We start from the raw sequence: 24,321 nt of genomic DNA on the forward strand, positions 1-24,321 counted from the left end.
ACAGATTTCAGCTCTAACCATGTTGGAAAAACTTTCAGGTATAATATAAATAATATAAGAATTTGTTTGAAGACACTATCAAGGAAATTACAGTGAAAATACTCAAGGACTACCTAAAATTGCATTATCTGCAGATGTCCTGTGCAGAAGTCATGTGCTTCTGTTGGCACAGAAGGAGGGGAGGGAGATAGATTAAGGTAAAGAGGGAGGGGAGTCAGAAGAGTTAGAGGAGTCACAAAAAGACTTAAAGGAACTAATTATAAGCAACCTCAGTGGCCTCACCCAGGTGTAGTGGATAAATATTCAGGAGGGATGCCTCGGGAGCAAGGAGTCCTAGCTAGCCATACACCAGGCCTCCCAGCCTAGGGTTCCAAAGGCAGGAAGATAAGACCCCACAAGTTCTGGCCTCAAAAAACAGTGGGGATTAAACGGCGGAAGAAACTTCTGGAGCCCCAAGCAGTTCCTCTTAAAGAACCTACACATGTTCTAACCTAACTCACCTAGTCAGACTCACTCCCATTAGGGTAGCAGGTTGAAAGCCACCACTGGGACACTGGGAGCAACTGAACTATTGGTCATCAAGGTAAGCAGAGGCCATTATCCCTTTTCAAAACCCTCTCCCCATAGGGCTAGAAAGCTGGTACCATATCTGAGACTCCATCAACCAGGATAACACTGTTTGACCCACCTTGGAGATCCCCAGAGGCTCTGCCCCACCCAACTTATGGGCCACCCATGCTGCTTTCCCATAAGAATAGCTGGTCTTTGCTCAAGCTTCACAGCTTCCTAAATTCTCACAAACAAGCAACACCTGGCTTCAATGCAGCAGCCAGTCTAGATTCACAGCTTGGATTCACATGGGAATCTCCAAGCCCAACATAAGTAGCAGCCATCTCCGATTGCTTTATAGCTCAGGCAGGTGCCCAAGGCAAAACACAGGTGGGGGCATACCTTGGTCTGTACCACCCAGGAAACCCCAAAGCCAACACACCTGGTGGACAGCTACAGACCAAGTCAGAGCACCACCACCCTGTCCCTGCACATCTGATCCTCATGGGGGACAAGAGGTTGGTGGTCTGTGGTCACAGACAGTCCTTGCAGCTGACTGGCCTGGGTAAAATAAATCCCTCCCATTGATCTCCCAACTACAACCAAGGCTCAACTACAAGAGGAGGGTATACTCAGCCCACACAAAGGGTGTACCTCGAATACCCAGCTTAGGTGATAGGGGAGGGTGTGCCACTGGATCCTACAGGACACCTACTACATTAGGCCATACTACCAAGACAGGGAGTCAAAGCAGCTCTACCTAATTCATACATACAAACACAGGGAGACTCCCAAAATGAAGAGACAAAGAAACATGGTCCAAATGAAGGAACAGTTCAACACCCCAGAAAAGGACTAAATAAAAGGGAGGTAAGCAATCTATCAGATGCAGAGTTCAAACCACTGGTTGTAAGGATGCTCAAGGAACTTAGTAAGGACCTCAACAACATAAAAAGTTCCATTCAACCCCTGGCTGGTACAGCTCAGTGGATTGAGTGCTGGACTGCAAACCAAAGGATCACTGGTTTGATTCCCAGTCAGGGAACATGCCTGGGTTGCAGGCCAGGTCCCCAGTGGGGGCTATGTGAGAGACAACCACACACTGATGTGTCTCTCCCTCTCTCCCTCCTTTCCCCTCTCCATAAAAATAAATAAATAAAATCTTTAAAAAAATCCAGTCAGAAATTTGAGCGCGGGCTGGGAACCAAAGTGTCCCAGGTTCGATTCCCAGCCAGGGTACATGCCTGGGTTGCAGGCCATAACCCCCAGCAACCGCACATTGATGTTTCTCTCTCTCCCTCCCTCCCCTCCCTAAAAATAAATAAATAAAATCTTTAAAAAAAAAAAAATCCAGTCAGAAATTAAGGATACACTAATTGAAACAAAGAACAATTTACAGCAAAACCACATTAGAGGAGATGAACAAATCAAAACTCCAGAAAAACAGCTAAACAAAAGGGAGATAAGCAATCTATCAGATGCAGAGTTCAAAAACACTTATAAGAATGATCAGGAACTTAGTGAAGACCTCAGCAACATAAAAGATCTAGTTAGAAATGAAGCATACCCTAATTGAGATAAATAACAATTTATAGGGGAAAACTGTAGATTGTTGGATGAAGCCAACAATTAAATCAATTATTTGGAACATAAAGAAGCAGAAAATGCCCTGGCTGGTGTAGCTCAGTGGATTGAGCGCAGGCTGGGAACCAAAGTGTCCCAGGTTCAATTCCCAGCCAGGGTACATTCCTGGGTTGCAGGCCATAAGCCCTAGCAACTGCACATTGATGTTTCTCTTTCTCTCTTTCTCTCTCTCTCTCTCTCTCTCTCTCTCTCCCCCTTCCCTCCCTCCCTTCCCTCTCTAAAAAATAAATAAATAAAATCTTAAAAAAAGAGAAAAATACTGTATTAAAAAAAAGCAGAAAACAATCAATCAGAACAAGAAGAAAAAAGAATTTAAAAAAATGAGTGTAGTGTAAGCAGCCTCTGGGACAACTTCAAGAGGTCCAACATTCACATTATAGGGGTGCCAGAAGGAGAAGAGAAAGAGCAAGAATTTGGAAATCTATTTGAAAAAATAATGAGAGAAGACGTCCCTAACTTGTTAAGGAAATACATATATAAGTCCAGGAAGCACAGAGAGTCCCCAAACAAGATAGACCCAAAGAGGCCCACTCCAAGACACATCATAATTAAAATGACAATGTTTAAATACAAAGAGAGAATCTTAAAAGTAGCAAGAGAAAAGAAGTTAGTTATTTACAGGGGAGTTCCGATAAGACTTTCAGCTGATTTCTTAAAGAAACTTTGCAGGCTAGAACGTGTAGGCCATGAAATCCAGTAGCTATAAAAAATGTAGATTGGCAAGAAATATTCAAAGTCATGAAAAGCAGGTACCTACATCCAATATTGTTCTATCTAGCAAAGCTATCACTTAGAATTGAAGGGCAGATAAAGAGCTTCTCAGACAAGAAAAAACTAAAGGAGTTCAATATCACCAAACCATTATTATGTGAAATGTTAAAGGGACTTATTTAGAAAAAGAAGATCAAAACTATGAACAATAAATGGCCAAAATACATATCTAACAACAACTAAAGTTAAAAAACAAACTAAGAAAACAAGAACAGAGACAGAATCATAGGATACAATTTTGATGGTTGCCAAATGGCAGAGGGGTGTGGGGTAATAGGTGAAGAAGTGAGGAGACTAAGAAGTACAAATAGGTAGTTATGGAATAGCCATGGGGATGTAAAGTACAGTGTAGGAAATGGAGTAGCCAAAGAACTTATACACATGACCCATGGACATGAACAATGGTGGGGGGACTGGCTGAGGGAGTGGAGGGTACGGTGTGGATTGGGGCAAAGGAGGAAAAATCAGGACAACTGTAATAGCATAATCAATAAAATATAATTTAAAAAATAAAAGACACAAATCTTAAAATTCAAATGCTGACTAAAGGAAAATTTATTCAACAAGTATAAATGGCTGACAGTTGATCAGTTCTAAAAGTAGAAATGGGGTGAAGAAGGCAGAAGGACAATGGAAACCTGAAATTCACAGCTTAGACAAAGAGGAGGCTAAGAAGGGTCTTACCTTGTAACACTAGTTCACAGAGAACCTCCCATCACTTCCATCAGCAGTAGTTGGACTATAAGGAATTTCAGTCATGTGTGCACATTAGCAGACAATTTTGTTTTTTCCTGTTTAACACTCAATTCTGCACAGTTCTGGTGAGTTTATCAGTCACAGTACCCTGTTTTCCAAGGAGTAGACCTGGCCAATCATCCTCTTGGCAACAGAAACAGATGTGAAGAGTAGGAACATGCCTGCATAGAGCCAGAGTCCTGTTCTAGAACTAAAATGTAAGCACTGAAACAATACAGCACCAGTAGAAAGAACTGCTTCGGTAGCCAGGATCATATTCACACCTAAATAAGCCAACCAGTCTGCAGCACACAGAATGAAACTAGCACACAGAATGAAACTAGCACACCATGAGAAATAGAAAGAAGCAGGCAAAGAAAGATGGAAAATAATGGTGTTGACTAACTTGCTCCAGTTCCTGAGTTCCTGGGCCCTGAAGCACTTCCTTCCACTGACTGAGCTCCACAATACACTTTCCAGCTACGTGAGAATTCACTACTGCTTAAAGTAATCTGATTCCTGTTGGTTCACTAGCACATGAAAGAATTAATAATGTATTTTTAACCAAGCTACAACTGCATGTAGCCCTGATCTCAAAGGTTTCTGAAACATGGACTTTTAGAAATTCTGAATTTGGCTATAAAAGGACTTTTTACAAGAACCTTCCTTAAATCAGGGCATCATAGTAGCGAGTAAACAATGATGACGGCATCTTTTACAAGATTTTTTTAGAAAACCCTTAGCTAACCTGGAGAAAAATATGATTAGTGACAGTACTCAAGAGAAACCCTATGTATGTGATTACAAACTCAATTATTAAAATCCAAATAACATAGTAAAAACATGTATTTTAAATGTGCCAAGAATTATATAAATATAAAGGTAATGATTTGTAATACTTACTTTAATTTCTGGTTGAAGCCAACTCTTTGTCTTTGTGTCAAATATATGAACATCATTATGCCATCCCCAGAATATCTCCTCTTCCTAAAACAAAATTTTTAAAAATATTTAAAAGACTTTATAACTTTTAGATTGTTATAGTTTCATTGCATATTTACTGGTGAAATAATAGGCACCTTTACAAAAATGGAGTCATACCATATTCGTAAAGCAAATGCATGCACCAGGGGCTCACAAAGTGTGGTCCCCAGACCAGAGCTGCACCACCTTGCAACTTTTCTTCTTATAGTATTGCTTGCAGTATATAATAATTTACTTGTTAACAATTTTCCAATTCCCTCAAAGGACTGTCTCTTTTAAAATTGCAGAAGACAGAATGATATTTACATTTTGAAATCTGTTTTTCTAAAGTACATGCTCAGAAACCCTAATCTTTGCTATTATAAACTTTAGGGAACTACGGTTCCTTTTTCAAATAAGTTCCAATCACTTCTACTTAACCAAGCAATTTTCTCTTAGCAATCAAAGTTATACTTTCTTCTTCATCTTCTAAAAAATAAAATTGTTGGCAATGCAAAGATTTAGCAGCTATATTGTATTTAGCACCTTCCAAATTGTTATGATCCTCTGTCACAGCTTACCTCTATGCCAGGTTTATGTTTTATGTCAGAAATATATCACTTTTGTCAGGACTAGTCAAAGTAAAAAAATTACTCAGTTTAGAATCTAAACAATAAAAATCCACTGTATACCAGAGTCAGAAGATGGCAGAGAAGTAGGTGGGAGCTGAGCCCACTTGCTCATGCTCCCAACTAGGACACTTAGCCGATCTTCCAAAAAACAAAGTGAACAGCCAACAGATTCTTAGCTGATATAAAGTTTGGAAGCCAAAGTGTACAGAGGACGCTTCAAAATGGCAGTAAGGAGGTTCTAGAGGCAGACAGGGAAAGTCTCACAAACCAAGACTGCTACAGGGACCACACTGGAGGAGAGGCCGGTTACTGATAGCAGCCTAGTATCTCCCCTCCCTCCCAGGGCAGAAAATGGCACACTCTCACCAGGAAAGACTTGAAAGCCCAAAGTCATGGGGGGGGCGGGGAGGCAACACACAAGCACACTGCAGGCAGCAGGGACCCAAGCTGGCACAGCAGTCACAGGCCAGGGCAGTGCCAGAGAGTGGGGGTGATCCTGGAGGCACCTGGATCTGGGAGAAGGGGCGGGTGCACTGGCTATGACTGAGATAGACTCTGGACTTGCCAGAGAGTTGCAGTGTGTGGAAAGTCAGACAGTGGCTCAAGCAGTAGCAGCACGCATAGAGACTTTTTTCAAAAGGGGAACTGAAGCACATGGGGCAGGGACCTGGAGGTCACAGCTGCCCAACCAGTGAGGGAAGATTGTGGGCTCGATTTGCTCCAACTCAGTGTACATCAAGGACTGATCAAAAGGATGAAAGTAAGGTGGTTTATCAGCACCAACCTGGCACAACTGGGCAGAGTAGAGAGTGTGGGACTGCACAGCACTCTGAGGGTGTAGGCTAGAAACTGGGCACCTGTGATTACTGTAGCCCCAACACAGCCCCTTTTCTTGCCAAAGCACCTGAAAGGGAAAACAGAGCCAACTGCCAGACACCCTGCAGTAGCCAGGAAGACCTGCAAAATCGACTAGGCAGGCTTGACAACCAGCTGGGGACTTTTTGTTGTTGTTTTTCAAGAGTAATACTATAAGACCTGAAGATGAGAGAACACCAGAGACAGATGCAGAAAGAAGTGAGAAAGAGAACACCAACAGCTGAGACAAATTTCACCTTGCCTTTTAACAGAACTTGCATGTTTTTTTCTCTTCTTTATTGTTTTACTTTTTTTCTTTGTTTGATTTTGTTTGTTTCTTTTATCCCTCTCATACTGCATTTTACTTCACTCGTATTCCTAATAACTCACTACTCTTGGTCTTTTACTGTTCATTCTCTTTATTTGGGTTATACATTTTTTTATCACATTAATGTTATTCCAAATCCAACACAGCACCCTTCCCTGGTCTTAATCCATTTCACCATCTTCCTGACCTTCCCTACTGTTGTGGTAAACTTTACTTTCTCTCACACTACGCCATGTTCCTATCCTTTACTCTCACTATTTCTCCTCCATCTAACCTCACTTAAGCACTCTGCTTTCTTAAGTCAGCTCACATTCTTTTTCCCTTTTTATAAGAGTCTTATTTCTTCTCCACCCTTTATAAACAGTGGCCAGTTGGGTGAAATACCACGGCCATTGCTGTACTTCTCCAACAGAACTCCTACTTGTTCACTATTCATCTGTACCTTAAATCCCACAGAATACTCCCCTCCTGTCTCACTCCAGTTCACCTTCCTCCTGCCCCTGGTCAGTTGGGTGACAAATTTTATTTCATTTTTATTTGCTCTCTCAACCTGAGTTTTACTCCTTCCTCTTATTAGTTTGTTTCTCCTATCCTCTCAAAATCAATTTTCCTTATGGTAGACATCTCATATTCACTTTTTGTTGTTGTACAATATTCTTATTCCCATTCCACCTTTATTAAACTTCATTCAGCTGTCATTGCTATCGACCCTGCTGTGGTGTTTATGCAATTTTTATCCCGTTGGCCTAATACCTGTTCCATTATACATCAAACCTCATAGTACACTATCCCTTTTCTTACCCCATTGTTCCCACTGCCCTTCCATGCTTTACTTATGTTTTAAGTTTTGTTCTCTCCCTTTGCTCACCTTGGTTCTATCCCTACTCTTATCAATTCTCCTCCCTCTTACCACTCAATAACATTTCCCCTCTTTCAGTCATCTCATATTCCCTTTGTTATAGCTTATAATATCTGTATTCTCTCTTCAGCTTTATTAATCTTTGCTCAATTGCAGTTGAGATTGTTGATATGGGATGGGGTTCTTTTTGCTGGTGTAGGTTTGGTGATCTGGTAACACTGCCTTGTTAACCAACACCTGTACAACAGCATATAAGACAAGGTGGGACTCGTGACCACAGTAAACCCACAGGAGGGAAGAACCCCAGTAACAAAGAAGCCACCAATAAGTAAAACCCAAGTACAACAAGAGAGCCCACACAAATGGAAGAAAGGGCAAACCTAGAGCATCAACACAAGGAGATCAAAGAGACCGCACCATTGAGTCCCACAGAACTCCTACCACAGAAGGCCACCCCATGAACACAGACAGGCAAAGTGGAGCACCCTGAGATGCAGAAGCAAACTAAAACAGTCACCTAAAATGGGGAGACAAAGAAAGAGCCCCCAAGTCAAAAGGAATGGAAGAATACCCAGTTAAAGAGCTAAATAAATTTGAGGCAAGCAACCAATCAGACGCAGAATTTAAAAAAAAAACATGGTCATAAGGATGCCCAAGGAACTTGTTGGCAACTACAAGGAACTGAGTGGGAACTACAACAACGTCAAAGGAAATTGAAAGTACAAACAAGAACCAGGAAGATACAAAGAATTCACTATCTGAACTGAAAATTACACTAGAAGAAATGACGAGCAGGCTGGATGAAGGAGAGGACCATATTGGTGAGCTGGAATACCCAGGTAGAGCAACAACATGAAAAGAGATTCAAAAAGTATAAGGAAAGCTTAAGGGGACTATAGGACCACATAAAACATAAAACATTTGAATCACAGGAATACCACACAGAGAAGAAAAAGAACAAGGGATAGAAAACCTGTTTGAAAAAATAATGACAGAAAACTTCCCTAACTGGGAGAGAGGAAAAGCCATCCAAGTTCAGGAAGCACAGAGGGTCTCAATCAAGATAAACCCAAAGAGGCCTACTCCAAGGCACATCACAATTAAAATGCCAAATTTGAAAGACAAAGAGAGAATCTTAAAAGCAGCAAGGGAGAAAGAGATTGTATCATACCAGGAGGCTCAATAAGGCAAGCAGCAAATTTCTCAACAAAAACACTACAAGGCAGAAGGGAATGGCAAGAAATATTCCAAATAATGAAAAGCAGAGGCATGCAACCAAGGCTACTCTACTCAGCAAGGCTGTCATTTAAAATGGAAGGCAAAATAAGGAGTTTCCCAGACAAAAGAAGGTTAAAAGAATACACTTCCACCAAACCAACATTGCAAGGCATACTAAAGGGACTGCTTTAAGAAGATGGAGGTATAGAGTGAGAGAGAGAGGAACACAGGTACAACAGGAAAAATTGCACTTAATAATACCTATCAGTAGTGATCCTAATTGTAAATGGAATAAACACTCCAATCAAAAGACACGAGAAGCTGAATGGATAAGAAAACATGACCTGCACATATGCTGCCTACAAGAGGCCCACCTCAGAACAAAAGACTTACACAGACTGAAAGTGAAGGGCTTAGAAAAGAAATATTCCAAGGAAATGGACAGAGGAAAAAAAGCCGGGGTAGCTATACTTACATTAGACAAAATAGATTTTATCAGATAAAATGACCTAACCCAGCATCTCCAAAAACTAAAGGAACAGCAACAAACAACTCCCAGGCGAAGTAGAAGGTAGGAATTAATCAAGACCAGAGCAGAATTAAATGACATAGAAACTGAAAGAACAATCCAGAGGATCAAGAAATCCATGAGCTGGTTCTTTGAAAAGGTAAACAAAATCAACAAGCCTTAAACTGGACTTATAAAGGAAAAAAGAGAGATGACCCAAATAAATAAAATCAGAAATGAAAGAGGCAAAATTATGACCAATAACACTGAAATACAAAGAATCATAGGAAATTACTACAACTATATGCCAAGAAATATGAAAACTTGGGTGAAATGGATATATCTAGAAACATATAATCCTCCATAACTGAGTTAAGAAGAAGCAGAAAACCTGAATAAACTGATATCAGCTAGTGAAATTGAAGCAGTAATCAAAAAACTACCGGTACATGAAGCCCTGGGCTGGACAGATTCACAGGAGAATTTTACAAAACATTTAGAGAAGAGCTAACCCCAATACTTCTCAAACTATTCCAAAAAATCCAAGAAGAGGGAAGTCTCCCAATTTTTTATGAAACCAGTATTATCCTAATTCCAAAATGAGATAAAGACACAATAAAGAAAGAAAACTTCAGGCCAATATTGCTGATGGACATAGATGCTACAATCCTCTACAAAATATTGACAATCCAGATCCAGCAATACATTAAAATATCATACACCATGACCAAGTGGGATTCATACCAAGGATGCAAGGATGGTACAATATACGCAAATCAATAAATGTAATACAGCACATAAACAGTAGGAAAGACAAAAACCATTTGATCATATCAATAGATGCTGAGAAAGCATTTGATAAAGAATAGCACCCATTTATGATAAAAATGATCAGCAAAGTGGGAGTATAGGGAGCATACATCAATACAAAAGGCCATATACAAGAAACCTACAGATGACATCATACTCAATGGACAAAAACTAAAATCTTGCCCTGGCTAGGGTAGCTCAGTGGACTGAGCATGACCTGCAAACCAAAGGGTTGCTGGTTTGATTCCTAGTCAGGGCACATGTCTCGTCTGCAGACCAGTTTCCCAGTGGAAGCCATGCAAGAGGCAACCACATATTGATGTGTCTCTTCCTCACTTTCTCCCTCCTTTCCCCCCTCTCTAAATGTAAATAAATAAAATCTTAAAAAAAAACTAAAATCTTTCCCCCTAAGATCAGGCACAAGACAAAGATGATCACATTCACCACTTCTATCCAACATAGTATTGGAAGTTCTAGCCACAGAGATCAGAGAAGAAAAGAAAAGAAAAGGTATCCAAATTGAAAAGGAGAAGTAAAGCTGTCACTGTTTGCAGATGGTATGATACTGTACACAGAAAACCCTATAGACTCAACAAAAAAACTATTCAACCTAATAAATGAATTTGGTAAAACCACAGGATACAAAGTCAACATTCAGAGATCAAAGGCATTTTTGTACACTAACAATGAAATGTCAGAAACAGCAATTCGGAGAAAAATTCCATTTACTAAGGTAACAAGAAAAATAATATTCTTAGGAATAAACTAAGGAGGTAAAAGACATGTACTCAAATAACTATACAACACTGAAGAAGGGAATTAAAGAAGACACAAATAAATGGAAGCACATATACTGTTCATGGATGGAAGAATTAACATCATTAAAATGTCCATACTACCCAAAGCAATCTATAGATTCAACGCAATCCCTGTCAAAATACCAATGATATATTTCACAAATGTAGAACAAATATTTCAAAAATTTATATGGAACCAAATAACCTCAGCATTTTTTAGGAAGAACAAAGTAGGAGGGATCAAATGATATCAAACTATATTACAAAGGAAATATAGTTTCCTTTCTAATACAAAGCCACTGTAATCAAAAGTTTGGTACTGGCATAAGAACAGACATATAGACCAATGGAACAGAACAGAGCCCAGAAATAAACCCATGTCAATACAGTGAGTTAATATTTGACAAAGGGAGCAGGAACATAAAGTGGGGTAAATATAGCTTCTTCAATAAATGGTGTTGGGAGATCCGGGCAAATACATGCAAACAAAAAAGAAACTTGACCACCAACTTACACCACACCCTAAAATACACTCAAGATGGATAAAAGACTTAAATATAAACTGCAACACCAATAAAGTCCTGGAGGAAAACATAGGCAGGAAAATTTCTGATATCCCATGCAGCAATATTTTCACCAATACATCCCCCTTAGGGCAAAGGATATAAAGGGAAGAATAAACAAATGGAACTATATCAAAATAAAGAGCTTCTGCACAGCTAAAGAAAACATCAACAAAATGGAAAGGGAACCAACCATATGGGAAAACATATTTGCCAATGATACCTCAGACAAAGGTTTGATCTCCAAAATATATAAAGAACTCATATAACTCCACACCAGGAAGACAAACAATCCAATTTAAAAATGGGCAAAGGACCTGAACAGATACTTCTCCAAGGAGGACACATAGGGGACCCACAGACACATGAAAAAGTGCTCAACATCACTAGCCACTGGAGAGACGCAAATTAAAACCACAATGAAATACCATTTCAAACTGGTAAGAATGGCCATCATTAATAAACCAACAAACAACAAGTACTGGCAAGGTTGTGAAGAAAAGAGAACCCTAGTGCACTGTTGGTGGGAATGCATACTGGTGCAGCCACTGTGGAAAACAGTATGGAATTTCCTGAAAAAACTGAAGATGGAACTGTCTTTTGATCCAGTGATCCTACTGCTGGGACTATACCCTAAGAATTCTGAAATACCAATTCAAAAAAACCTATGCACTCCAATGTTCATAGCAGTGTTATTTACAATAGCCAAGTGCTAGAACAGCCTAAGTGCCCATCAGTAAGTGAGTGTATCAAAAACCTGTGGTACATTTACACAATGGAATACTATGCAGTAGAAAGAAAGAAGGAGTTCCTTCCCTTCTTAACAGCATGGATGGAACTGAAAGCATTATGCTAATGAAATAAGCCAGGCAGTGAAAGACAAATACTGTATGGTTTCTTCTATAAGGAGAACCTAATCAACAAAACAAACAAATGAACAGAATAGAACCATAGACATGGAAATGTAGAACAAACTGACAGTGACCAGAGGGGAGAAAAGAGGGAGTAACAGAGCAAAGAAGGGGAAGGGGCAAGTAAAGGAACACGAATAGAGGACTCATGGGCATGGCCAACGGGGATTAACTGCAAGAGTGTCAGGGCAGAGTAGGGATGAGCAGTGGGGAAAAAGGTGGGACAACTGTAACTGAACAACAATAAATAATTTTTAAAAATTTACCAGTGGAAAAAAATCCACTGTATACCAAAAATTTCAGGACATGAGCATTAGCCTGACTGTATTAGAAGAGAAAAAAAAGATTTCACTGATGAGTAAAAATATATATAAACAATGGGAAGTTATATTTCTAAAATTATTAGTAATAATGTAAGTAGCCAAGCTTTACAGATATTTTATGTTAAAAGCTAAAAAGCCATGTAACTATAGGGAGAATTAAAAAACACCCATATACAAAGAGATATATACAAAATGTGCATATACATTAGTAATGTACAATAATAGTGTATGCTAGGAAAAGGTAAAACTAAAGAGTTACTGTGCATTTTGGTGGTGAATCAATGATTTTTAAAGTTATCTTTAAAAGATTTCATTTTTATAAATTGACTTCTTTCATTAACAATAGTTTATTCTATAACCAGTAAGAATAATTAGGAAAGGTAATATTACCACCAACTTACTCCTGTGTAAGCCCATCAGAGCTGCATGGTTCTAGTACACATATCTAAAAGCAGATGTATGTCAGCAAAAGCCATTCTGGTTACCTGTGAACCGAGTTTTTCTAAGTTGTGATAAAGCCTCCACTTATACAGAAGTAGGTATAAGCGATTAAATATATAAGAAAAGAAACTTCTGGTTTCCATGAAGGTGAGAGAACCTCCTCCAATTTAATCCAAAATCAAAAGAGAGAAAATAAATTTTTTCAGAGTCAATTATAGCAAATAAAAATGAGAAAGAATGGGCTCATTATTTCTAAAAACTTTAAGGCAATAATAAATTAGAGGAAAATGTTAGCAGTGATTACTCTTACCCAAGATGCATCATGAACATCAAAACAGTCTTGGAGTTCATTGTGTCTCCTACACCCATAGCCACCAAAATATATTAATCTGAAAACCAAAGACAAGGACACCCTTTAGAAATTCTACTTCCACTTTGTTCATAGAAAGTTGAATGAGATCATTTCTCTCACCCTAATAACCTAAACAAGCTAGTTACAGTCATATGCTATATAAAGACATTTCAGTCAATGATGAACCACATACATGACAGTGGTCCCATAAGATTATAGTGGAGCTAAAAAATTTTCTATTACCTAGTGATGTCACAGCCATCATAATGTTGTGCAATGCACTGCTCACATGTTTATGGTAATGCTGGTAAACAAACCTACTATGCTGCCAGTTGTACAAAAGTATAGCAAATATAATTATAGTATATGATATGTGATAAGTATAGTACATAATACTTAACCATGACAGTAAATGACAATGTTAATGGTTTACATATGTAGTATAATATACTTTCTATCATTATTTTAGAATATACTCTAATTATTAAAAATTAGGTTGCTGTAAAATGGTTTGCTGATTTATGCCAGCAGCAGCTTCATATATCTTGTGTTTATCTAGTTTGTTAATTGTATTAGGACTTCCAGCCAAGATGGAGGCTTAGGTAGACACACCATGCCTCTTCCCACAATCAAAAGAAAAACAACAAATTTTAAAACAAAAAACAATGAGAACTGACAGAAAATTGAACTATATAGAAGTCCGACAACCAAGGAGTTAAAGAAGAAACATACATCCAGACCAGTAGGAGGGGCAGAGATGCGCAGCCAGGTGGAGAGGACTCGCAGCAAGGTGGCGGCTGACGGACCTCACAGTCCCACATTCGAGTGCAGATAAACCGGGAGAAACAACTAGGGATCAAGACAGACTGAGGAACCCAGGGTTCCAGGGTGGGGAAATAAAGCCTCAAAACCTTTGATTGAAAACACCTGTGGAGGTTGAGGGGTCAGTGGCAGAAACACAGCATCACAGGACAGTTTGTTGGAGAGACCCACAGGGTCCTAGAACATACACACCCACCAAGGAATCAGCACCAGAAGGGCCCAACTTGATTGTGGGTATCAGGCAAAGTGACTGAAAACCAGCAGAAAGCGGAACAAGCAGCACTGTTCCCTCTCAGACCCCTCCCCCACATACAGCACCACAACGTGGGTGGCCCCACCTTGATAAACACCTAAGGTTCTGCCACTTACTATGTAATAGACACACTGAGACTCAAAAAATGACCCATATGAAAAAAACAGATCAAAGCTCCAGAAAAGATACAACTAAGTGACGAAGAGACAGCCAACCTATCAGATGCACAGTTCAAAACACTGGTCATCAGGATGCTCCAGAACTCTCTGGGTACTTCAACAGCATAAAAAAGACCCAGGCAACAATGAAGGTTGCATTATGTGAAATAAAAAAAAAATCTACAAGGAACCAACAGTGATGGGAAGGAAACCAGGACTCAAATCAAGGGTTTAGAACAAAAGAAAGAAAGAAACATTCAACCAGAACAGAATGAAGAAACAAGAATTCAAAAAAATTAGAAGAGAAGCTTGAGAACCTCCAGGACATCTTTAAACGTTCCAACATCTGAATAGTAGGGGTGCCAAAAGGAGAAGAGGAAGACCAAGAAATTAAAAACTTATTTGAAAAAATAATGAAGAAGAACTTCTCCAATCTGGCAAAGGAAATCAACTTTCAGGGAGTCTAGGATGCTCAGAGAGTCCCAAAGAAATTGGACTCAAGGAAGCACACACCAGCACACATCATAATTACATTACCCAAGATTAAAGATAAGGAGAGAATCTTAAAAGCAGCAAGAGAAAAACAGAGGGTTATGAGTTCCCATTAGATTATCAGCTGATTTCTCAAAAGAAACCTTTCAGGCAAGATGGAGCTGGAAAGAAGTATTCCAAGTCATGAAAGACAAGGACCTATATCCCAGATTACTCTATCCAGCAAAGCTGTCATCTAGAATGGAAGAGCAGATAAAGTGCTGCCCAGATAAGGTCAAATCAAAGGAGTTCACCATCACCAAGCCCTTATTATAGGGAATGTTAAACAGACTTATGTAAGAAAAAGAAGATAAAAAATACAAACAGTAAAATGACAACAAACTCACAACTATCAACAACTGAACCTAAAAAAAAACAAACAAACTAGTCAAATAACTAGAGCAGGAAGACATGGACAGAAATGGAGATCACATGGAAGATTAACAGCAGGGAGGGGGAGGGGTGAGAATGGAGGAAAAGGTACAGGTAACAAGAAGCATAAATGATAAGTACAAAATAGACAGGGGACGTTAATAGTATGGGAAATGAAGAAGCCACAGTACTTATATGTATGACCCATGGACATGAACTAAAGGGGGGGAATGATGGTGGGAGGGGCAGTACAGGGCAGAGATGAAGGAAGGGTGGAAAAAAATGGGACAACCGTAGTAGCACAATCAATACAATATATTTTTTAAAAAAGAAAGTAAGGACCCAAATAAAATCAGAAATGAAAGAGCAGTAACAACTGATACTACAGTAATACAAAGGACTATAAGAAATTACTATAAACAACTATATATCAAGAAATTGGACAACCTGGGTGAAATGGATGTTTCTAGAAACACACAATCTTCCAAAACTGAATCAGGGAGAAACAGAAAACTGGAATAGATCACTAACATCTAGCAAATTGAAGCAGTAATAAAAAAAAAAACTACTGACACAAAAAAGTCCTGGACCACAGGGGAATTTTACCAAACATTCAAAGAGGAACTAACACCAATCCTTCAGAGACTATTTTAAAAAATTCAACAAGAGGGAAGACTCCAAAACTCTTTTTACAAGGCCAGTACTATCCTAATCCCAAAACCAAGTAAAGACACAATGAAGAAAGAAAACTACAGGTCAATATCTCTGATGAACATACATCCTCAACAAAATACTAGCAAACCAGACCCAACAATACTTTAAAAAGACCATATACTATGATCAAGTGGGATTTATCCCAGGGATGCAAGGATGGTACTATATTGGCATATCAATAAATGTGATACATCACATGAACAAAATGAAAGACAAAAATCACATGATCGTATCAATAGATGCAGAAAAAGCATCTGCATAATCCAGCACCCATTTATGACAAAAACACTTAGTGAAGTGGGACTAGAGGGAGCATACTTCAATGTAATAAAGGCCATACATGAAAAACCTACTGCCAACACCATACTCAATTGGCAAAAACTAAAAGCGTTTCCCTTAAGATTAGGAACAACACAAGGCTGCCTGCTCTCACTGCTCTTATTCAATGTAGTACTGGAAGTCCTAGCCACAGCGATCAAACAAGAAGAAGAAATAAAAGGCATCCAAATTGGAAAAGAGGAAGTAAAACTGTCATTATTTGCAGATGATATGATATTGTACACAGAAAACCCTACAGGCTTCACCAAAAAAAACTACTCAACCTAGTAAATAAATTTGGCCAAGTAGTGGGATACAAAATCAATATTCAGAAATTGATGGCATCTTTGTACACCAACAATGAACTACCTGAAAAATCCCATTTACTACAGCAACAAGAAAAATAAAGTACCTAGGAATAAACTTAACCAAGGAGGTAAAAAGACCTGTACTTGGGAAACTATAGAACACTGAAGAAAGAAGCTGAGGGAAATACAAATAAATGGGAGCACACACCATGTTCATGGATGGAAAATTAACATCATTAAAATGTCCATACCACCCAAAGCAATCTATACAGTCAATGCAATTCCTATTAAAATACCAATGGCATATTTCTCGGATCTAGAACAAATATGTCAAAAATTTATATAGAAGTAAAATATACCCTGAATAGCCACAGAAATCTTGAGAAAGAACGAAGTTGGAGGGATTACAATACCTGATATCAAACAGCCTAGTACTGGCATAAAAACAGACATATAGATCATGGAACAGAATAGAGAGCCCAGAAATAAACTCATGTCTCTATGGTCAATTAATATTTAATAAAGGGGGCACAAATATACAATGGAGAAAAAATAGCCTCTTTAATAAATGGTGTTGGGAGAACTGCACTGGTACATGCAAAAAAATGAAACTCAACCAACCACCAACTTACACCATACACCAGAATAAACTCAAAATGGATAAAAGACTTCAATGTAAGTCATGATATGTAAAAGTCCTAGAGGAAAACATAGGCAGTAAAATTTCAGATATCTCACATAGCAATATTTTTGACAATATATCTCCTAGAGCATGGGAAATAAAGGAAAAAATAAACTAATGGGACTACATCAAACTAACAAGCTTCTGCACAGCTAAAGAAACTATCATCAAAATGAAAAGAGAACCAACTGTATGGAAGAACACATTAGCCAATGATACCTCAAATAGGGGTTTGATCTCCAAAATATATAAAGAACTCACACAACTCAACACCAGGAAGTCAAACAATCCAATCAAAAAATGGGCAAAGGACCTGAACACACACTTCTCCAAGAAGGACATACAGATGGCCTATAGACACATGAAAAAAATGTTTAACATCACTAGCCATCAGAGAAATGCAAATTAAAACTCAAGATATCAACTCATACCTGTCAGAATGGCCATTATTAACAAATCAACAAACAAGAGCTGGGGAAGATGTGGAGAAAAGGGAAGCTTACTGTACTGTTGGTGGGAACACAGACTGGTGCAGCCACTGTGGAAAACAGTATGGAATTTCCTCAAAAAATAAAAAATGGAACTGCCTTATGACTCAGTGATTCCTGCTGGGAATATACTCAAAGAATCCCAAAACACCAATCCAAAGAAACTTGTGCACCCCGATGTTTACAGCAGCACTATTTACAATAGCCAAGTGTTGGAAACAGCTTAAGAGCTCCTCAGTAGATGAATGGATTAAAAATCTGCTGTTTATCTCTACAATGGAATAGTATGCGGCCAGAAGAAAGAAGAAGGAACTACTACCCTTTACGGCAGCATGGATGGAACTGGAGACTATTATGCTAAGTGAAATAAGCCAGGCAGTGAAAGACAAATACCAAACGATATCACCTATAAGAGGAATCTAATGAACTAATGAGCAAAACAGAATGAGAGACATGGAAAAACAGGGAACAGATTGACAGCTGCCAGAGAAAGGGGTTGAGGGGAATGGTAGAAAGAAAGGGAAGGGGTTAGTCAAAGAACATGTATGAATGACCCATCGACATGGACAACAGTATGGGGATGGACTATGGTAACAGAGGGTGGGCTGGGCAGAGGAGGGCAAGGGGGGAAAACTGGTACAACTGTAATAGAATAAACAAGAATTAAAAAAGAAAATATAATAAAACAAAACTTATGGGATACAGTGAATGCAGTGCTCAGAAGGAATTTTATAGGTGTAAATGCCTATGAATTTTTTAAAAAGAAAGATCTCAAATTAATAATATAATTGTACATATTAAGGAAATAGAAAGCAAGCAAGCAAGAAAGCCAGAAAGAAGTAGATCCATAGATAAGAGAAGGAAGAAAATAAAAATTAAAGGTAATAGAAACAATAGAAAGAAACAAAAACAAAAGTCAGTTCTTTGAAAAGATCAAAATTGACAAACCTTTAGCTAAGCTAAGGAAAAAGGAATGAAATGACAGAGAAAACATTACTATCAACATCACAGGAATAAAAAGGATTGTAAGAGAATACTATGGGAAACTTCATGCCCACAGATTGAATAAGCTAGATGAAATAGAAATATTCCTGGAGAGAGTAGTACAAAAATGGTTCAAGAAAAAATTTAAAATCTGAATAAAATAATATAACAAATAAGGATATTGAATCAGTATTCAAAATACCTCCCCAAAAAGAAAATACCAGAACCAGATGGCTTCACTTGTAAATTCTACTAAATATTTGAAGGAGAATTAATACCAATACTTCTCAAACTCTCCCAAAAATTGAAAAGGAGTGAACACTCACTAAAATTATTTGATGAGGCCAGCCAGACACTGATAGTACAACAAAAACACTATACATCTCTGATAAGAGATTAATACCCAAAATATATAAAGAATTATAAATCACCAACAAAAAAAACAACTCATTTTTTTAATGGGCAAAGGACTTGAATGGACATTTCTTTAAAGATATACAAATGGCAATAAGCACATGAATAAGGTAGTTGACATCATCAGTCACTGAGGAAATATAAATCAAAACCACAATGAATATTACTTCACACCCACTAGAATACCTATTATAAAATTGGACAAATAGCAAAAGTAAAAACAGAAAACTGCAAGTATGGGTGAGGTTATGAAGAAATTGGAACGCTTGTTCATTGCCAGAGGGAATATAAAATAGCATAGTAACTATGGAAAACAGTTTGGTGTTTCCTCAAAAAGTTAAGCATAGAATTTTCATATGACCTAGCAATTCTACTCTTAGATATACTGAAAACAATTCACAACAGGGACTCAAACAATACTTGCAAGCCAATGTTCATACCAGCATTATTCACAATAGCTAAAACATGGAAACAACCCAAGTGTTGATGAACAGTAGAATAAACAAAATGCAGTCTGTAATGGAACGTTATTCCAACTTATAACAGGAATGAAGTTCTGATACATACTACAGCATAGTAAACTTTGAAAACATTTTGTTAAGTGAAATTAAGCCAGATACCAAAGAACAAATATTGGATGATTCCACCTATATGAAATATCTATAATAGGCAACTTCGTGGAAATAGAAAGTAAAAGTTACCAGGGGTTGGGGAGAAGGGGAAATGGAGGGGTATTGCTTAATGGGTGCAGTTGGCCCTCCATATTTGGCAGTTCTGCACCTGTGAATTCAACCAACTGTGGATCAAAAATATTTGAAAAAAAGTGATGTTACCACTGGTGTGTGCTGTGTAGTTAGGCCTACAATGGTTGCATCTGTACTGGACAGTGCAAACTTTTTTCTTATCATTAGTCCTATCCAATACAGTATAACAATTATTTACATAGCATATACACTGTATTAGATATTTTAAGTACTCTACAAATGATTTAAAGTATATAAAGGATATGCATATGTTACATACAAATACACCATTTTTTTATAAGGGACTTGAGCACTGGCAGATTTTGCCCTCCACAGATACCTAGGGATGACAACTACCATAAAGTTTCTCATTTACCTGGCTGGAGTAGCTCAGTGGATTGAGAGTGGGCTGCGAACCAAAGTGTCGCAGGTTCGATTCCCAGCCAGGGTATGTGCCTGGGTTTCGGGCCATAACCCCCAGCAACCGCACATTGATGTTTTTTTTTTTCTCTCTCTCTCTATCTCCCTCCCTTCCCTCTCTAAAAATAAATAAATAAAATCTTTTAAAAAAGATAGAAAAAAAAAGTTTCTCATTTAGAGTGATAGAAAGTTTTAGAACTAGATAATGATGATGGTTGAACAGGACTGTGAATGTAATTAATGCCACTGCATTGTACACTTAAATATGATTAAAATAGCAAATTTTATATTATATATGTATTTACCACAACTTTTTTAAAAAGATACAGTAAAAAGTAAGTCTCCCTCCTACTCTCACTCAATTCTTCTGCCTACACAACCACTGTTACCAGTTTCTTGTATACACAAACTAGAAAAACTTTAAGGAACCAAAAATATTTTGTAGATTTGGGGTCAATTAAGTCCTGGAAAAACAAAAGTAGAAACCCCTGGCCTAGTGGCTTACAGAAACATACTTCATTTCTCCTAATTGTTCACAAAGATACTTCCTTCATGCAAGCCTACCCACAGCTCAGAGTTCAGTTTTATTTTAAGCTTCAGTTCTTATAATGCTTTTTCCAAACTGTTATGACAAAAAATTAACATCCAGAAACAAATCGACAAAGTTATCCATTACTCTTCCTAAAAAAATTCTAGCCCTGGCTGGCATAGCTCAGTGGATTGAGCGCGGGCTGGGAACTAAAGTGTCCTAGGTTCGATTCCCAGCCAGGGTACATGCCTGGGTTGCAGGCCATAACCCCCAGCAACCGCACATTGATGTTTCTCTCTCTCTTTCTATCTCCCTCCCTTCCCTCTCTAAAAATAAATAAATAAAATCTTTAAAAAAATTAAAAAAAAAATTCTATACGTCTGCTAGCAGAAATCAACAGTATGTTGAAATACTTGTTACAACCAAGCAAGATTTATATCTGAAATACAAATATATAAAAAATACGAATTAGCCCTGGCCTGGTAGTTCAGTTGGTTAGGGCCTTGTCCTGATATGCCAAGGTTGTGGGTTTGATACCCAGTCAGTAAATACACCCTTCCACATATGGACACTTAATTTGTGGCGAAAGTGGTACTGCAGAGCAAAGGAGAAAGTATGATCATGGCAATCAATGCTGCTGGATCAAATGGTTATTCAGTTGGTTATCCAGATGGAAAAATAAAACCTGACCTTTCCCCTGGCCAGGTGGCTCAGCTGGTTGGAGTGTCAGCTCTACACCGAAAGGTTGCAGGTTCAACTACCAATCAGGGCAAATACCTAGGTTGTGGGTTCAATCCCAGTCAGGGTGCGCATACATGTTTCTCACATCAATCTCTCTCTCTCTACCCTCCTTCTACTCTCTAAAATCAATAAACATACCCTCAGGTAAGGATTTTTAAAAAGCTTGACCTTTACCTCATATCACAAAAAACAATTCCAGGTGGACTGTGGATAGGAATGGGTAAAGTAAAATAATGAATATTTTAAAAGATAACAATAAGAACATCTCAGGACCTTGGCAAGTGAAAAGTTGCTAGGGCACAAAAGCACTAATCATAAAGAAAAGATTGGTAAATAATACTATATTAAGATCAGATTCAACCGTTAAGAGAATGAAGAGACATATACCCAACAGAAATGTATACCTTTATGTACCAAAACACATAGAAGAATATTCATATTACTCCCAAGAGTTAAAAAGTAAAAATGACCTAAATATCTGTCAATAGTAGAATGAATAAATATACTATGTAGTATTGTACTTAATAGAATAACATATAGGAAAGAAATAATACTACAAGCAGACAAAACATCATGGATGAATCTCAAAAATATAATATGGGTAAAAGAATATATTCTGTAGGATTCCATATATGACACAAAAAATAAAAAGAATAAATAATACAGGATGTTAGACATTAGGATAATGGTTTCCTCTGGAAAGTATTATGAGCATAGTGGTCAGTAGTGGACATAAGGAGGGTTTCTAGAGTGTTGATAATATTCTGTTTATTTGGGTAGTAATTATATAAGTGTACTCACTTTGTGACAATTATTTAAGTGTACTAGTTCAATAAAAATGTTCTCTAATGCTTCAATCTCTAAACTAATGAAGTATTTGTGCATTAGCAGAGAGAAAATAAACAAAATAGAATAAAACCTAAAAGTAGATCCAAATATAAAAAAAATTAGTAAATACATAATAAAAGTAGAATCTGAAATAATTGAGTTAGAGATAAGATAGTCATTCAAAAAAGATAAACCTGAATCCATATCTCACACCATTCACAGGATAAGTCCCAAATGAATTAATGATTTAAATGTAAAAATTAAATTTAAAAAGCACTAGAAGAAAATGTGGGAGAATTAGATTATAATCTTAGAGTAGAAAAAGCCTTTGCAATCAAGGCTCAAAAGCAAGAAGCCACAAAATAAATTATTGATAAGTTTATCTAAATCATAGTTTTGAAAAGGTGCTTAATACATGCAGAGCACACTTTTAAGTAATGTCAAAAGATGGTGACAAACTGGAAAAAAATTTCATATCACACAAACACTAATCTCTTTTTAGCACATAACTACAGAAACTCCTAGGAACTGAGATTATAAATGCCAACAATAGAAAATAATTGGTGAAGGACATGATCAAACAGCCCAGAGAAAAAGAAATAAAAATGTCCCTTAAGCATATAAAAATACATTCAAGCTCACAAAAATATGTTTTCAATGAAAATCAAAATATCACTGAAACATCACTTCTCAGTTAACAAAACAAAAAATCTAAATTTGTTCACAAACTCTTGGCAAGACTGTGGAGAAATAAGCATTCCATCGTTGAAATACAAAACAACACAACCTCTATGGAGGAAAAATTTGCAAAATTTATTCTTATGGGTTGAATTGTGTCCTCCCAAAATTTGTATGTTAAAGTACTATTCCCCAATATCTCGGAATGTGACCTTATTTGAAAATAAAGTCTTTACAGAGGCAATCAAGTTAAGATGACACAGACAGGTGCACACAGGGAGAATGCTATTGTGAAAGTGAAGCAGACAGGAGAGCATTCTACATGCCCAGGAACACCAAAGGCTGCCAATAATCACCAGAAATTAAGGGACAGGCATGGAATAGATTCTTCCTCAAAACCCAGAGAAAGAATCAACCCTGCTGACACTTTGATCTCAGACTTCCAGCCTCCAGAACTGTGAGACAATATATATCTGTTGTTGAAGCCACTCAGTTTATGGTTCTTTGCTACAGTAGCCATAACAAACTAAGCATCTACAAAATTACAAATGCATTACCTTTTGACCCAGACATCTAATTCTGGAATTTCACTCAGTAGATCTATCTGGTATGTGTGTACACACACACACACACACACACACACAAAGATATCCATTAAGGCATAATTTGTAACAGTAAAGGACTTGAAACAACCTACAGGGTAAAGGTTAAACAAACAGTGGTATATATATTCACAGAGGAGAATACTACAAAAGTGCAAAAAAAAATGCACGAAGAACAAGCTTTCTAACTAGGGATACAGAAAGATGAAAGACCTCCATTTTACTTTTAACTAAAAGAAGTAGTAGGGTGCACACAGTGTACAGAGAGTACACTGATATTCATGTGAGGAGGAGGGGCAAAAAGAGGAACACATATGCACACATACATATTTGCTTCTATTTGCATAAAGTAACACTGACTGCAGTGGTTTCCAAACTTGACTGCATCTTGCGATCACCTGAGGAACTTCAAAATAATCATACTCCCAGACACTGTAATTTAATTATTCTGGGATATCACCAGGGCTTTAGAATTTT

At 37.7% G+C, this 24,321-nt stretch overlaps 1 protein-coding gene across 3 annotated transcripts in view; it reads right to left on the reverse strand.

Moving 5' to 3' along the window:
* KLHDC1 (kelch domain containing 1) overlaps nucleotides 1–24,321 on the reverse strand; it is a 93,885-nt gene that overhangs the window by 48,626 nt on the left and 20,938 nt on the right. For all 3 annotated transcript variants that reach the window (XM_036028699.1, XM_028506810.2, XM_036028702.1), the window contains exons 5-6: nucleotides 13,218–13,296; nucleotides 4,603–4,686 (exon numbers count right to left, since the gene is read on the reverse strand). In XM_036028699.1, coding sequence (XP_035884592.1) covers nucleotides 4,603–4,686; nucleotides 13,218–13,296 — 163 coding nt within the window. The remainder of the gene's footprint in view (nucleotides 1–4,602; nucleotides 4,687–13,217; nucleotides 13,297–24,321) is intronic.

This window comes from Phyllostomus discolor, chromosome 1, assembly GCF_004126475.2.
Source record: "Phyllostomus discolor isolate MPI-MPIP mPhyDis1 chromosome 1, mPhyDis1.pri.v3, whole genome shotgun sequence".
NCBI lineage: Eukaryota > Metazoa > Chordata > Mammalia > Chiroptera > Phyllostomidae > Phyllostomus > Phyllostomus discolor.